A 14,624-nucleotide genomic window follows, 5' to 3' on the forward strand; every position below is an offset into this window, starting at 1 on the left:
GTTAAGTCAGGTGGAGTTGCTAATGAGGTGTCTACCTTTTCCAAATATGCAGGAGTCACCTCTAACTTCTCAGTGTTGCGACTGTTGTGGTAGCCGAAAAGTAGTGCGGTTCTCCTTTCAACTATGAAAGTGTGCTAAGAAATTCAACTGAATTGCATAATTGCCTGAAATACATGGAAGTCAAACTTAGAACTGTAGAGATGACTTGACAATGAAATAACTCCCTTATTAAGATGGGGAAAAACAATAAATAGAAAGAGAAAAAAAAATAAAATAAAAAATCAGTAGCACTGCTTGAATAGTAGTCCATTAGTAATTCTGGTAATTATAGTGATTTACCTGACTAGCCAAATCCCCTTTGATATCACCATGTCTGTTCAATCCCTTTCTTGTTATTTTGGTTTGTTTTGGTTTCTTTTCCAAACTGCCCAGAGACGATTCATCATATTGAAATAATACTCTGTGAGTCTCTGGATTTCTCTTTTGTAGTTGATTACAACTTTGGCAATAGACTTTCCTTCTCTGAAAACAACCATTCTGCTTTAGTGGAAGTGAGTGTTATCTCTAGAAAACTCTTCCTAAATGTGCATAGATGCCACTCTCTGTCCACACAATGGAGCATGTCTGTGCTTCATGAATAAAGAACTTCCTGAACTCATATCAAAGATAGCATCACCCACCTGACCACAATCATCTAGATTTCCCAGTCTCCGGTGTATGAGGTGAAGGCTGGGGCAGTGCATGTTACTGCCTCACAGCACCCAAAATCCACCTACCCCACCCCTGCTGCTGTGGATCAGAGTGGCAGAGTTAATGGAAACTTTTAGGCACTTTTAACTGGAAAGAAAATATTTGAATGCAGAGTAGGAGGGTTCCTCCAAGTCAAGCAGTGGGCTGAGAAGAAGTGGTTGGACTCCACTCTTCTCAGAAACCTGCATTAGGTGTCTCCTTCCTCTTTGGAGCAGGAATTGAGTTGATGAGCTCTTTCGCAGGAAGGTGTAGGTATCTGATAAATGATGATAATACTTGGCTCTTACTTAATTCTCTCCCTTGAGACTTAGTAGAATGTGGACTCTCTCATCTTTCTAGAAGCATCTTTTCTACCAGGCAGCAAAGCAGTTAGAGAAGCCCTCTGAACCTCTGCTTTTGAAACCTGGTTCCCAGCATGCATATTTTTGTTTGCAGGCAGACAAGCAAGGACTCATCTTGCCTTTGGCCTAGTGGCTGGAGCACTGAGCTGTGAGGGGTTCTGGGCTGGCCCTTTTGAGCTGTTCATGCAATTTGGTAAATAGGTAGTTCCTTAAAATAAATTACTTGCCTTAGCTTTTATTAAATTATATAATTTATTATTATTATTATTATTATTATTTATTAAATTATTAAATTCAATTATTTAGGGCAGAAGTTGCTAATCTGGGAATCTGCCATCTGGCCATGACAGCAGAGTGGATTTCAGGTGGAGAACCTTGCTGTTAGTTGTGTTTCTGCATCTGTATCATATTCTGAAATTGTATGTGACTTCGTACTACAAAAACTAGGTGACAGATAATTTTTAGTTCAGTCTGGGTTAGGCAGCTGCTGAGGTCTGGGATTCTTGGACTGTTTTCCTGACATTATTAAGACCACATTCTGCCTGGTGCCAAAACTGGTGTTTTCAATGTGCATTATGGTGAATTTCAAGTCCATGGCTGGGACCACCTACCATTCACTTTGCTGGGCTGTGAGCTCCCATTCCAACCAGTGAAGACAAATAGTCATTATGTCTACTATAGGAAAACAAAAGATCTGATAATTATAGCTCTTCCAACTATTGTATTATATATCCTGTGGTGCTTTGGGGTTTTTCTTGTTGCAGGAAGCTAGTGTACCAAATAGCTGATTCAGTTCTTGTGTGTAGCCAAGAAAGCTGAGCTCCTGACTAGCTCCTGAGAAGCTGAGATGGAGAAACAGGGTCCTAAATGTGTCAACAGAATAGCTCTCAAGACACTGCAGTCCTCACTCTGCAGGCTGTGACGCTAGAATTGTTGTGTGGCAAGTTCCTCAGGCTTTTTGTAATTCAGCATTTTCAGGTGCCATTTAATAGTGATATAGCATAAAATAATGTGGTATTCTTACATTATATCATACACTGAAATTTTCAGGTAGCCTATGGTCTGTTGTGCACAGGAGAATACAGGTCTCCTTGGTGTCTGTGTACAAATATTCATCATATTCATGTTCATCAGTGTATTAGTATATCTCTATAGCAGCTGAAAAGAGTGAATAGGGCGCAGAGATAACAGTCTTGGTTTCTGTGTAATGACACGTATTTCCTGTCTTACAGTCCTTAAGCAGCTCTTGCTGCTCTGGCTGTATTTGGAAATAGGAAATATTGATGGCTTGAACAAAACTGATAATGTGAGTGTGAGGAAAAAGCATATGCTGAAGAGTTGTTTTTTTTTTTATCATGGAGAAGCACATTAAGTATTTTTTCATAATCGGTGCTCTTGAAGCAAGTGGCATAAATCCATATATAGCATCTGTGTGTGTACAACTTGTTAGCCATGTATCCTTTTAATCTCTTTGTGGTATTACTAAGAACAAATTGTGACAGTGTAATCCTGCCTGTTGTACCAAGATCAAGGAAGAAAAGAAAAAAAACTGCAAGTCATTTTGGAAAGATGCAATTCCTGTGAGTTCTCTGCAGTAGAAAGTTATTCCCACTGGATTTAAGGATGGAAGTAAGGCAGGATAATAATTCTGTGTCCAAGTACTTGCTGTCTTTATTAGAAGCACATAGGAAGTTGTCAGTCCAGCAGGAGCTTCTACTGAACATGACTTTGGAATCAGTCCTTCTGTGTACAGGAGGTTGTTGAGGTTTCCTAGCTCCAAATGAGGAGGAGTGCATTGATCTATTCTGGGAATGGAGAGCAATGTGTAGGCAAGAAACAGGAAACTGTCAAGACAGACTTTCCAACAGTAATTAATGCAGTCGTGGGTAGATTTAGGTAGATCTCGTGCAACTCTGTAGTAGTGCCAAGGCAGTTAAAGACACAGCAGATAGCAGCATTGTCCCAGGCTCTTCTGCCTTTCATTCATAACGTGAATTATATCCTGCCTGTGTTAGGTACTATAATAGCAGGTTACTGGTAACCCTTTGGTGCAGTTTCTTTATAAACAGTTGTGATTCGAAGGCAGTGAATCATACTTTCACACACTCGGAAGCTTTCAGGCTCAGAGCTGACCTACTTCCGGGATGACACAGTTGGACGATGAAGCCAAGGAAACTTTTCAGAGGGAGGAAGAGGAGGGGGAAGAATAGGCATGGGAGGGAGGATTTGTAGCGAAATGAATCATTGTTTAACCTTTTTTCTTTTAGTTGTGGCTTCTAATTTATTTCTACTCTAGCCTGTCTCAGTTAATTATTAAATTGTTTTAGATATTGTAGCTAATGAGAAGAGTAATTAAGGCTCAAGATAAAAATAAATAATCAAATAGAAGAAATGCTAAAGTAATCAAGTTTTACCTTTTAAGACTTAAACATGATGAAATATCAACAAAGTAATTAAAGTGAGGATTGGCTTTTAATACAAAAAATACAGTGTCTTGCCAGTTGCATTCTTTTCTCATTTCGATTTCCTCTCTAAGGTTTGTGCATTTGTTTTTTTTAAGGTGATTTTTCTCAATGAGAGATATGCCCAATTTAAAATAAAACTGAACAACTGTGATGATAAAAGCGGTGTTTCAGTGCATGAATTGAACATTTCTAAATGTTGCTTTAAATGAGGTTGTGCACACTGGAGAAAATACAAATACAAGTACAAATAATAGCAGCAAAACTCTAATGAGAAATTATTTTTCAGTTATCCTGACCTTTGCAGGTAAACATCAGTAAAACTTCTGTCTGAGTACGGTAAAAATATACAAAAAATGTGTTTCATATTTACATTCAGAAGTGCCAAATCCACTACAGGATGACTTGTTTCACATGAAAATAACTTGGTTTGATGACATTACATGTGCATATATACAGTGCACGTAGCAACGCAGTAATGCAGACCAAGCTGACAGCTAATTCGTTATCAGAAGTGGGGGAAAACAAACAAAAAAGTGGTTCATTTTTGGCCAGATTTGCTCCCTGCAGAAGCTTATTGCAGAGATAATTAATTGGTGGCTTCCGGAAGGCACAGTGAAGAATATCTGTGATACAGTTCAACAGAATCAAGTAATTTTATGATGTTTCTCTAAGTTCTGTTCTCTAAGGGTTCACAGTCTTGTCAGTAAAACCTTAAAAAACATAATGTAAGAGCTGTTCAAATGATGGCTTCTTTCTGCAACAGAAGTTGACTTTCAGTTGGATTACTGCTGTGACAGCACGAGTTCTGAATAGTAAGGGAATAACTTTATTTTCATACCAAAATGCTTTTTAAGAAAAAGTAATAAAATAACACTGAATGTATTTAATGAAGCAAATACTTCCTGACTGCACTCTTTCATAACTTAATTACCTTCTCTTCCTGCCTTCATTCCACCTTTCTGTTCAGTATTTCAAGTACAGGAGGTGATTATAGTGTGAGGAGTATCTATAGGTGCCTGTACTCCCTTGCTAATTTTGGAAGCCAAATTCAGCTAATCTTTGCAGAGGAATGAAAACAATAACCAGCTGGCATTGGGATGAGGCAAAAATGCCTTTACCAGTTTTCTAACAAGTAAAGAGATCCAATATAAGCTTGCACAATACAAAATGCCAGACTGTGAACCCCCAAAAGAGCCCCTAGCTTCAGACATACAGAAAGATTGCAGTATAGAAAATCCACTAAAATGTGTAGTTCAGGAAAGGTAAAACCAGAAGAAACAGGAGTTACCACATTCTCTCCTGCTTCACACCTCTTTCTTTTTCTCTGCCCCCGTTGGGAACCAGCAAGTTTCAGGGCACTGCTGGTGAGAATTCTTAGGAAGGAGAAATCCTTGAGAACAAAGGGAAAAAAATTCTTGGTAGAATTTTCTTCAGTGTGGAGATTCTCCTGGAGAAGATCAATGTGAAAGGGCTATCAAACTTGTCTTCTGGAAAAACGAGCCACTTTAAAAAGTGCTAGACTAAGCAATTGAGGCAATGTAGGTTATCCACATATTACTGGCTGCCAATCTATGAAACTGCTGCAGGAAGCAGATTATCACCCAGAGGGACTTTTTTAAATATTATTTTCCAAAGCAGTTCATGGACTTAAAAGATCATACAGGAATGTGTGTGATACTATCATGCTTTTACTATAATGCTATACTGCGACCTTTATCTTCTTGAATGACTACGAGCATAGTCGTTCCCTTCCTGAACTCTTAATGCCTTTTTTATTTATTTTATTACTAGTTTATTTATTTATTTATTTTTGCTTGTGTGTGCATGTTTTCCTAAATGCAGTAATACTATTTTGTATCCATTATGCTAGACAGAGCTAACCAAGTTAACCCTTGTTCCAGTTTTTGGGGTTTTTTTTGTTTGTTTTTTCAATTCATCATCATTACAGTTTGGTGACAGACCTGGCAGAGGTCTGCTGTTGACATTGCATATGTGTTTGCCAGGTTCTGCTGCCCTGAACTGAGAGGGCTTCTGAAGCTGTGATGCTGCACAAGGCAGAGGGGGACTTTGCATAGGAGCCAACTCTGTTTGCTCTCCTGACACTATTCATGGAATGAAGGCTCATGTACAAAGGCTACCCATAGCTTTAGCTGGATTATGCAATTAACTTTTTCAGTTGTGGGTTTATGTGTTTTGGCTTTTTGTTGTTTCAGTTTTTTGAACAAATTACCATGTAATTGAGGAAAAAAGATTATGAAATTCCCTTCACTTGAGTATTTTCTGCTGGCAAGGCTAATACTGGATAAATTTAATACTAAGCATGAAGTGGATCTTTATAGATTCAATAATCAAGTTCCCCAAAGTCTTCTCTTTTCTTTATACTGTGAGTGCAAGACTTATTTAATATAAGCTAAACAATAGCAAATGCTTTTAATGTACTATATATCTGAGCTGAGACTTAATTAAAATTATACTATGTGATTATGGAATCCTATCGTGTATTATCACTATTTCAAACAGGAGCATCACCTTTTCAGTGTAGTACTGATGATCGAAAAGTCAGTTTCAGTATTTAGACTTAAAAGAAAATGACATGTTTATTATGACATTATGAAACAAAATGCAGACCAGTAAAGTTCTTACTATATTTTAAAAAACTATTACAAATTTAATTGGCAAATCAAGTTATCAAGTTATTGTACACACAGTGTCATGCTTCTTTTTTTTTTATTTAATTTATTCTTTTTTTATTTTTTGTTTCATTATTTAAACTTTATTTTTGTTTTGCTGCTTAATCAAAAGAAGGAGTTACAGCCATTATTGTTAAAATCACAATTTAAAACACTGAGTAATCAATCATTTAATACTTGCTCACTTTAATCTCTGTATTTTGCTTACAAAAGCAAAACAGTTACAAACTGAGGGTATCTTATATAAGCTATTGCTTCAAGAAACTTGCTTCAGCTTGTACTTCAACAGTAGCAAAGACGTTATAGCCATTATTAGATATGTACTTTATAGTTACAGAAGAATTCCCACATGTTCGGGCTTAAAGGTGCTCAGTCAGGACTTGTATTATTTTTCATCCTACTAGAAGCAAGAAAACAGAGGTACGGATGTATAAAAGCAGCAGCACTCCTATATATCATCTCTTGTTGTATGCAGTGGAATATAGTCATTGAAACATGGGAATTCCAAGAAGAAATACAATGCAGACTGGTTCTAGAGTTTTGTTAGATATCTTGCAGTCTCTTTTATTCCATTAAGTATTATTTTCTAACTGCTGTTTTCTCTAAAATGTTGTTGGGAGCCACACTGCCTGATGAAGAAGTTCCCTATCTAGCCTTCAAAGAGGAAAAAAAAACCCGAAAAACAGAAAAACACACATTGAAGTTTTCAGAGGCCCCTTAAGAAACTTTGGGCTTGTATCTGTCTTCGTTTGTTCCATGCAGTCTGTTTATTTGACTGTAATTATGTTGTCATTTACAGGCAGAAGTTGTGAACAGCATTTTTCCTCGCCCAACTAATTTCTCATCGCAGTTGTTAGGTCACAAAGTAATATTCTGTCACCAAGGGCTATTGAAACCCAGATAGTGAATTAGTTTTCTTTATTCTGAGATCCCCAGATTATCAAAGTTCATTGCCTGAAGGCAGAAACAGATACTGAATCTTTCCAGTCTAGTATATACAGTACTTTGAACTCAGATTCTTCCCATTAATGCATAAGAGACCCTCTTATTCTGGAACAGTCTTAAAATAGGTTTGCAGCAAACATAGCGCTTTCCTTTTTTTTTTTTTTTTTTTTTCTTTTTTCCTTTTTTTTGCTACAGATGCTTGAATTTCTCATTCTAAATACTGTATATAGATAGATGTACAAGATGGATGAAATATGTCTTTATACTGTAGGCACAATTACAAACTGGAAAAAAAGCAGGAAAATGCCTTCTGTATTATTCTTCTCTGGACACTGCCACAGCTATAAGATACTTGTGGCTTTTCACTCCAAAGCCAAGGTTTATTTCCATGTACACTATGTGACGTGTGTGACATAGATTTTAAAGAAAAAAATCTACTGAAAATTATCAAAATATGAAGCTTAAAATAGCTGTTGCTGAGATATGTTTATACTATAGTTCCCTTGATAATGTCAGGAGTGAACCAGATGTATTTGCCCACTTTTTTACTTTGATTTTGCAAGTAGTCATGTAGTAAGTAGTAGTAAGAAGAAAAACTGATACACAAGAACATTTCAGATGACACGGCCTCCCCAGACCGTTTCTGGTTTCTTTTATAACACCATTTTATTTTTTTTAAATGTGGTTGGACTGAAGAGAATTGCAGTGCTCACAGGAAGGCAAGGGGTGAGATGGACCGGCAATGTGCAACTCAGCCAGCATTTTCTTAGACCCTATCTAATTTTACACCATGCCCTATATGAAATTCAGTCAACATGGGAGTTTCTCTTCAGGTTGTTAGTTGTGGCATCTGGTGGTTGCAGTTTTATGAGGTTCTGGCAATTTTTGCCCTCACTCTTGCATTTAGTAAAACCGTAGTCTTGGACACACAAGGAGGGTTCTCCAATGCATTTGCACCTAAGTTGGCCAATGCACTTCAAATATATTTAGCCAAGTAACAGTTCAGATAGCAGGCTAGATATAGCATATATCTTTGAAACACAGGAGCATTAAAGTGTGATGGCACTCCCTTTTACCCAGTGACAACTGGGCAGCGGCAGCAGTATTAAGATGTATTCACTCAAGTCATACAAATGGAAGGGTTTTTTTTGGTACCACATTCCTAGGCAGCAAGTACCGTCTGGGATGGCTACAGTCTTGGTAGGTGACAACAAGAAGATCTTTCTTTTAAGATAAAATCCTGTTATTTTCTGTTAGATGAGTAGGGCTCTCGCTTGTTCTCCATGCCCAACTCCATCAAGGTAAGGCATAGCCACATGTTGCGTTGCTTCCTAACAGTGCATGTACAGCAACTGAGGATGGCAGTAACTCAGTGCAAGGATGCAGAGGTGAGCGCACAGGCTTGGAAAGCCATACGGCATGTTTCTAAGCAACATATGGAGCTAGAAAGCAATATTAAATTTTAGGTTTACAATTGGTATGTGATTTGCTATTAACTGTGAACCGGAGTCCACACAGTCAGGTATTTCTCTAGATGCATTTGGGGTCAGATTTTGAACATTTTCCATTGTAGGATAATTTTGTCTCTTCATTCCAAATCCAAGCTTTATTTACATGTATATCACCTGAGCTGTAGAGTTATTCTTTCCCTGAATTTGCATGCAGGAAGATAAAATATTCAAAGGCATTATGGTAGAGCCAGTCATGGCCTCTGAGAATGAGTCACTGCTAAATGATACTTGATTTGGACCAGAAGACTCCCAGAGCTCCCTTCCCACCTCAACCCTTCTGTGATTTCTCACCAAATATAATATAACTTAAAAACAATAGACTGCAAAATAAACCTAGGATGGGACACAAGCAAAATATTTTGATAAAATGCAAATGTGTTTGATCACCAAAGAATTAGTAGCAAAGTTTCCACAGTAATCTTAATTTACTTATAGACAAAATGTCTCTCTCTCCTTTTCTGTAATCCCCTAAACTTGGATTTGAGCTGCAACTTTGAGCAGTTACAATTACTATCAAAAGTATTGCAAAACACAGAGTGGCGTGTTTGTACACACTCTTTTCCAGTCTTAAAGAACATGGCTGAGAAAATATTTCTCTCTAACAGTGTTTCTCAAGGAACCGTATTTCTAGCAAAATGCAATTGTTTGGTTTCCAAAGGCCAGCTGTAGATAGTTCTTGTTTGAAATAACTAATGTATGATTTCCTGTTTTGAGTTTGTGGTCAAAAAGTAGTAAGTGTGTGAGCTGCATTTAGTCTTTTGCATAACCTCTGTGCTTTCTATTCCATGGCTATGATATGAAAGTCATTGAAATTTTTTACATGTAGTGAACTTTGCTTGCAAACATGCAGTTATGATTTTGATGTTATCGCTATGATGTTATTGTTGTTACTCTTACAGCTAAACTGCCGTGGTGGGTTGTTGTATGCTAATTTAATTTTGGTGGAACCCTCTACTGAAGCTGTTTCTTTGATCTGGAAGAGTGTAAAACCAACAATTAGCAGTCCACACATCAAAGCTAGAGAAATACAATTTAAGACCAGATTTTTAAGATGTAAAAGATCAGTATGTATCTCCTTAAAAAATCTGTTATAACTACTCTGCTACTGAATGACTCGTGCTGAAAAACTGTGATGAGACATATTTTGTGTGTAGAGTAGATAAAACACTTCCTGTCTGGATAGACAGGAAGGGAGGGAAAACATGAGGGATGTTGTTTAACCGGTGTGCAACTCTGTGAGTGAATCTCACCTGGGAACCTCAGCAGTGCAAACAGAGGTCACCATTTCTTCCTTTGCTGTCATTGTCAAAGGCTTTTCTGGGCCACTAAGGTGTCCCTGAATTGGGCTGTAGTTTCTTGGGATCCCATCATCGTCTCCATTATTCTGCCTGGAGGGGGGAATAATCTTCTCATTGCAGTTAGTGGTTTCTAATAACATATAGTGTACAATAATAAGCAAAATTCCTGCAACTTCTGTAGTAGACATTCTTCTTAACATCCACTTACAAGCCTTCATCAGAAAGAACTCAGATCCATTATGAATGAGGAGTGGATCCCTGCACTTCCCAACACAAAGTAATTAATATCACAGTCACAGCAAAGTGATGTTTCAATATTAATTTCCATTAGTTTATTAATGCTGTGATAACTTCCATGTTTTTATTTTTAAGTTTTCTGTCTGGATAACAGTTCTGACTGTTTGGACATAAAACAAACATGCTGTGGTAATAAAATGACTCAAAACCATAGGTTACCTGAAACAGTAGCTAATTTGATTTTGTTCCAGCAGTTCAAATATTAAGTTGCAGAGAGACATTTGAATACAAACAGTATCAATTATGTCTGTGAACTTTTGTTTCAGTATACCTCAGCAGGTTGCTGATGTGTTTGGGTGTGCCATATGCTTATGTCTTAATGCAAAGAACCTCTGAATCATATTTCCTGATTCGCTTCAGCTAAAACGCTCTCATTAGTAATGCCACAAGATTTGCCGAGCAAAACAGTGAATGAATCATTAATCTACAATATTATAACACCTGTGCAGCATACTAGATAGGCAGTACACATGGTGGGGCAGATGGGTGCCATAGGCTGGCTTTTATTGCATGTGTCGAAGGCTATGTTTTTTTTCCTTCTGTTGTGGCAGCTGGCACGGATGAAAAAGCATTTCCAACAGTATCTAAATTCTTCTTTAATTACTTCTGTGGTAATAATAATCTTTTTGTTAACAGGTTTTCTTCATAACTACTGTGAAGCCTACAATGTTGGACTCCTTAAAGCAAAAATATTTTCTGGTCCATCAAGAGAGCAGTTTGGATACACAGTTCAACAGTTTATAAATGAACAAGGCAAATGGTAAGTGGTTTGAATGCCTTGAAAATGTCCATGTAAACGAGTAACAAAAAATACTGTGACTTATTTTTGTTTTATGATTCTAGATTTCATTTGAATGACTCCCAATTAGTTCTTTCTTATATTAATCTTTTTATTAGTAAATACTGACTTTATTAAAACAAAAGCAAAAATGTTCTGAAGATGCATTCATGAGAATGCTAGGATTTTTTTTTCCTTTACACAATGTAATCTGAAATCCTTATCTCTTTTAATCTTTTACTTTACCTTCCAATACATGACTTTCCTCAGGCTCACAATTACTTGTAGCATTTTAAATCTGATCTCAGTTACTCTTGTAGCCATAATATACCTATTACACACTATATACGTTAAGGATATTTTCTACTTTAATGTTAGCAAAGTTAACACTAATCAAAAGAGCTAAAGAGTTCTAGTTATTAAAATAAACAGAACTTAAATTTTGTACATCTTCATCTGATATAATATTAATTGTTTGCTTCTTAAGGGCAACATATTTGGATGTGTACCATAACATAATCCTAGAAAAGGATGTCTGGTGCATTTCCTCAAGCATAAAATTTCATGTGAAGTTTGCTGTTGCCACAACATTCAGCTTAATGAGTAATTAGTAAAATATTTTTTCTGGTAATGTTCCAAAAAGAACTTTAAAATATTAAACCATTTACATTTGAACGCATTGTACTTTTTCCTTCTGCAGTCTCAGCAACCACAAAGCTTAAGACATCTTTTATGGCAGGGACCAATGGAAAGTTATACAAGCTATACATATTATCATAAGCTGAGATAATATTTTAGATGCGTCATTCTCCATAGATTGAAGTGATATCAGAACCAAAGAAGCAACAAACTGGTATGTTTAATTGCTGATGGACAGATAGTAAGTAAAATTTTTTTCAGTGGAAAGAAAGATGTCAAAGTCTGAAATCTATGGAAACGTATACAAAGATCTCAACATTTGGAAAAGCCCAGATTAAACTGTAAAGGAAGTAGAGATACTTCACTGTGCAGAGTCACGGTGCAAGGCCCAGTTTGTTGTACATGGAAAAATGTAAAATTCCCTTGGACCCACTGCTTCTCTGGCATTACCTTGTTTACCACTGATGACCAGGAGACAAAGCAAGAGACCACAGCTGTATCCCGAGTAGAAGCGCACTGTTTCCTCTCACTCCTTTGGGCATGAACTTACTCTGCTCCTTGCCGCCCTGCAGCAGTGGTTTCTTGCTGTGTTTCTGCCTGCCTTAATTATCTGTTTAGTCACCCATAGTTCTGAGCACTCTTTCTTCTGTGTGAAACTATTGAAGGAGAACAAGAATGTTTGTCCAAAGTGAATTAAGTACTTCGGTATTTTCTGAAAAAATTGTTATGTATTTTATCCTTTTAATTTCTCTATAAGCTTACAATACAAACACCAGGTGCAGGACTCAACTAACGCTTTTTTTTTCTTCTTCTATTGCCTGTTTTATAATTAGTTCCAATATAATAACTAACTCCTTCACTACAAATTTATTGGCCGGTATGCTGAAGTTTGGGAAAGAAAGTAAATTTGGACTTACTTTCCCTATCTTTTCTCCCATCTACATGAGTATTAGGAATTTGGGGCCATATTCTGCAAATAGGCACTTCTTCATCATTTATTTGTTCACTGCACAATGTTTGACCGTGATTCCAAAACTTAGAAGAATATTATTAGCAGTTTTTTTAGTAACCATGGCTTGTTAGAGACTCATAGTGAAGAAAAGCTCTTTTCAGTCTTCCTCTCAAGTAATCTTTAGACATGCAGGGAAAAACAAACAAACAAACAAACAAAAAACCATCACTCACAGTTTACTGTCCTGTTCTCTTCTTATCTAGGCTATTTTCTGTTTTACTGGGGCAATAGCACTTTTGCTTGTGCATGTTATTTAAAAGCATTCAAGCTGTTCTTTAGGGTTGATTTTTTCCAATAGGTGATGTGCTGACTGCAGACCATTTGCAGAGCATTGCCTGACATGACTGAGCTAGGAGGGAGGTAGACAAATTGAGACGGTGGGATACTCCCCTTGAAAGGAACATTAATCACTCTATGCTTTTACAACAAGACCGTCATTGTGCAGCAAGTGCATGATGCACTTGTAAAATCTGTTTGGGCGCAGTGGAGTTTCTCTCCACGTCAAACACCACAGGTGGCAGCTTTCTCCAATGGAGAGATTATCCAGAATCTGAGATTCACAAGGATTTCATCACTTGCTAGACCTTGCTTTTGAGTATGGTGTGGGATACTGCATGTAGGGAAGCTGTGACACAAACCAGCCAGGGAGCCCTTTTTGTATCGAGTCAGAAGATCCAGGATAATTGGACACTGATCTGCTGTGAATTGATGGCATGTGATGCTTGTAAATAAGGACAGATTGCAAGCCATGCAAAGCTCGAGCTTTTCATAATGCCCGGTGGGAATTTTCGGACAGGAACTCTTTAATGAGGTCAAGTAAAATTGTGAACACTGAAGAAACTTGCCAAATAGAAAAAATAGAGGCAGATCACCATGCAAGTAATAAGTGATGACAGAAACATCAATGAGTTTATAATGTGGTTCTTGTCATGAGATTATTCACACTTAAGCCTTAAATTGAGAATAAATCCTCTGTTATTTCATTAACATTTTGTGAGATACATTCACAATATTGCTAATGGACTAAAATCTTAGTGAGATTTTTGATATCAAGTTGCAGCCACTCTACTCCATTCTACTGGGATATGGGATTTTTTAATTCTGTTTTGCATCTTACAGTATGGATTTTGCATTTTTAAAATATTTTTGTTACATTTAATATCATGTCAGTTATGAAATAACTTGACATGTACAACCATTTCTGGAGTATTGCTTAATCCTGAACAGTGATAAAAAATGATTGCAAAGTACTGATTACTGATCGAAATACAACAGCCTCTCTCCTGGGAAGGTCTGTTGAACTGTTGACTTGTTCAACCAAAAAGACATTTTGACAAAACCACACATTTTCGGGTGCTGGCACCTTTGGTTGAAATTGATACATTTACAATAAGGGAATTAATTTTGTCCAATTTTATTTTATTTTTAACAAAATGCTGCCATTATTACAGCTGTTGCTTTTAAGTGTCAGCAGGAACTGCTAACATTGGATTCATAGCCTTTAGCTTTATCAACCGTGTGACCTAGTTTGCCTTTTCCCAACTTAGAGAAGCAGCTCCAGCTTCTGTCTTCATGGCCTTCTAAGTCTATCAGTCGGAATTCTTGCTGTAACTCACAGTTTTTGAGATTTTGGGTATTCTGTTCAAAGAGCAGGAAATTTTAATGGTAATCAGGGCTTTTGGACGTGTAGAGAAGCAGCTAGGAGAGTGAAGATATTTCTGGTCTTCATATCTATTCATCACTTCCCGCCATTGAAGAGAAAAGAACCAGATGATTTAAGAGGTCCTTTTTACATTTATACTGCAATTTGTTGCTAGCCTCCTCTGTTTAGAAATTGCACTAAAGAGCAAATGCATTAAAAAAGTCAACAAAGCAACGTTAAATAAAAAACCCGCTTT

At 37.0% G+C, this 14,624-nt stretch overlaps 1 protein-coding gene across 2 annotated transcripts in view; it reads left to right on the forward strand.

The window, feature by feature from the left end:
* ITGA2 (integrin subunit alpha 2) overlaps nt 1-14,624 on the forward strand; it is a 62,452-nt gene that overhangs the window by 6,318 nt on the left and 41,510 nt on the right. For both annotated transcript variants that reach the window (XR_014939369.1, XM_015848698.3), the window contains exon 2: nt 10,934-11,057. Coding sequence is in view for 1 of the 2 variants with exons in the window: in XM_015848698.3 (XP_015704184.1) it covers nt 10,934-11,057 (124 nt within the window). In the remaining variant the exon portion in view is untranslated. The remainder of the gene's footprint in view (nt 1-10,933; nt 11,058-14,624) is intronic.

This window comes from Coturnix japonica, chromosome Z (genome assembly GCF_054131305.1).
Source record: "Coturnix japonica strain WE chromosome Z, WE-NBRP24, whole genome shotgun sequence".
Lineage (NCBI taxonomy): Eukaryota > Metazoa > Chordata > Aves > Galliformes > Phasianidae > Coturnix > Coturnix japonica.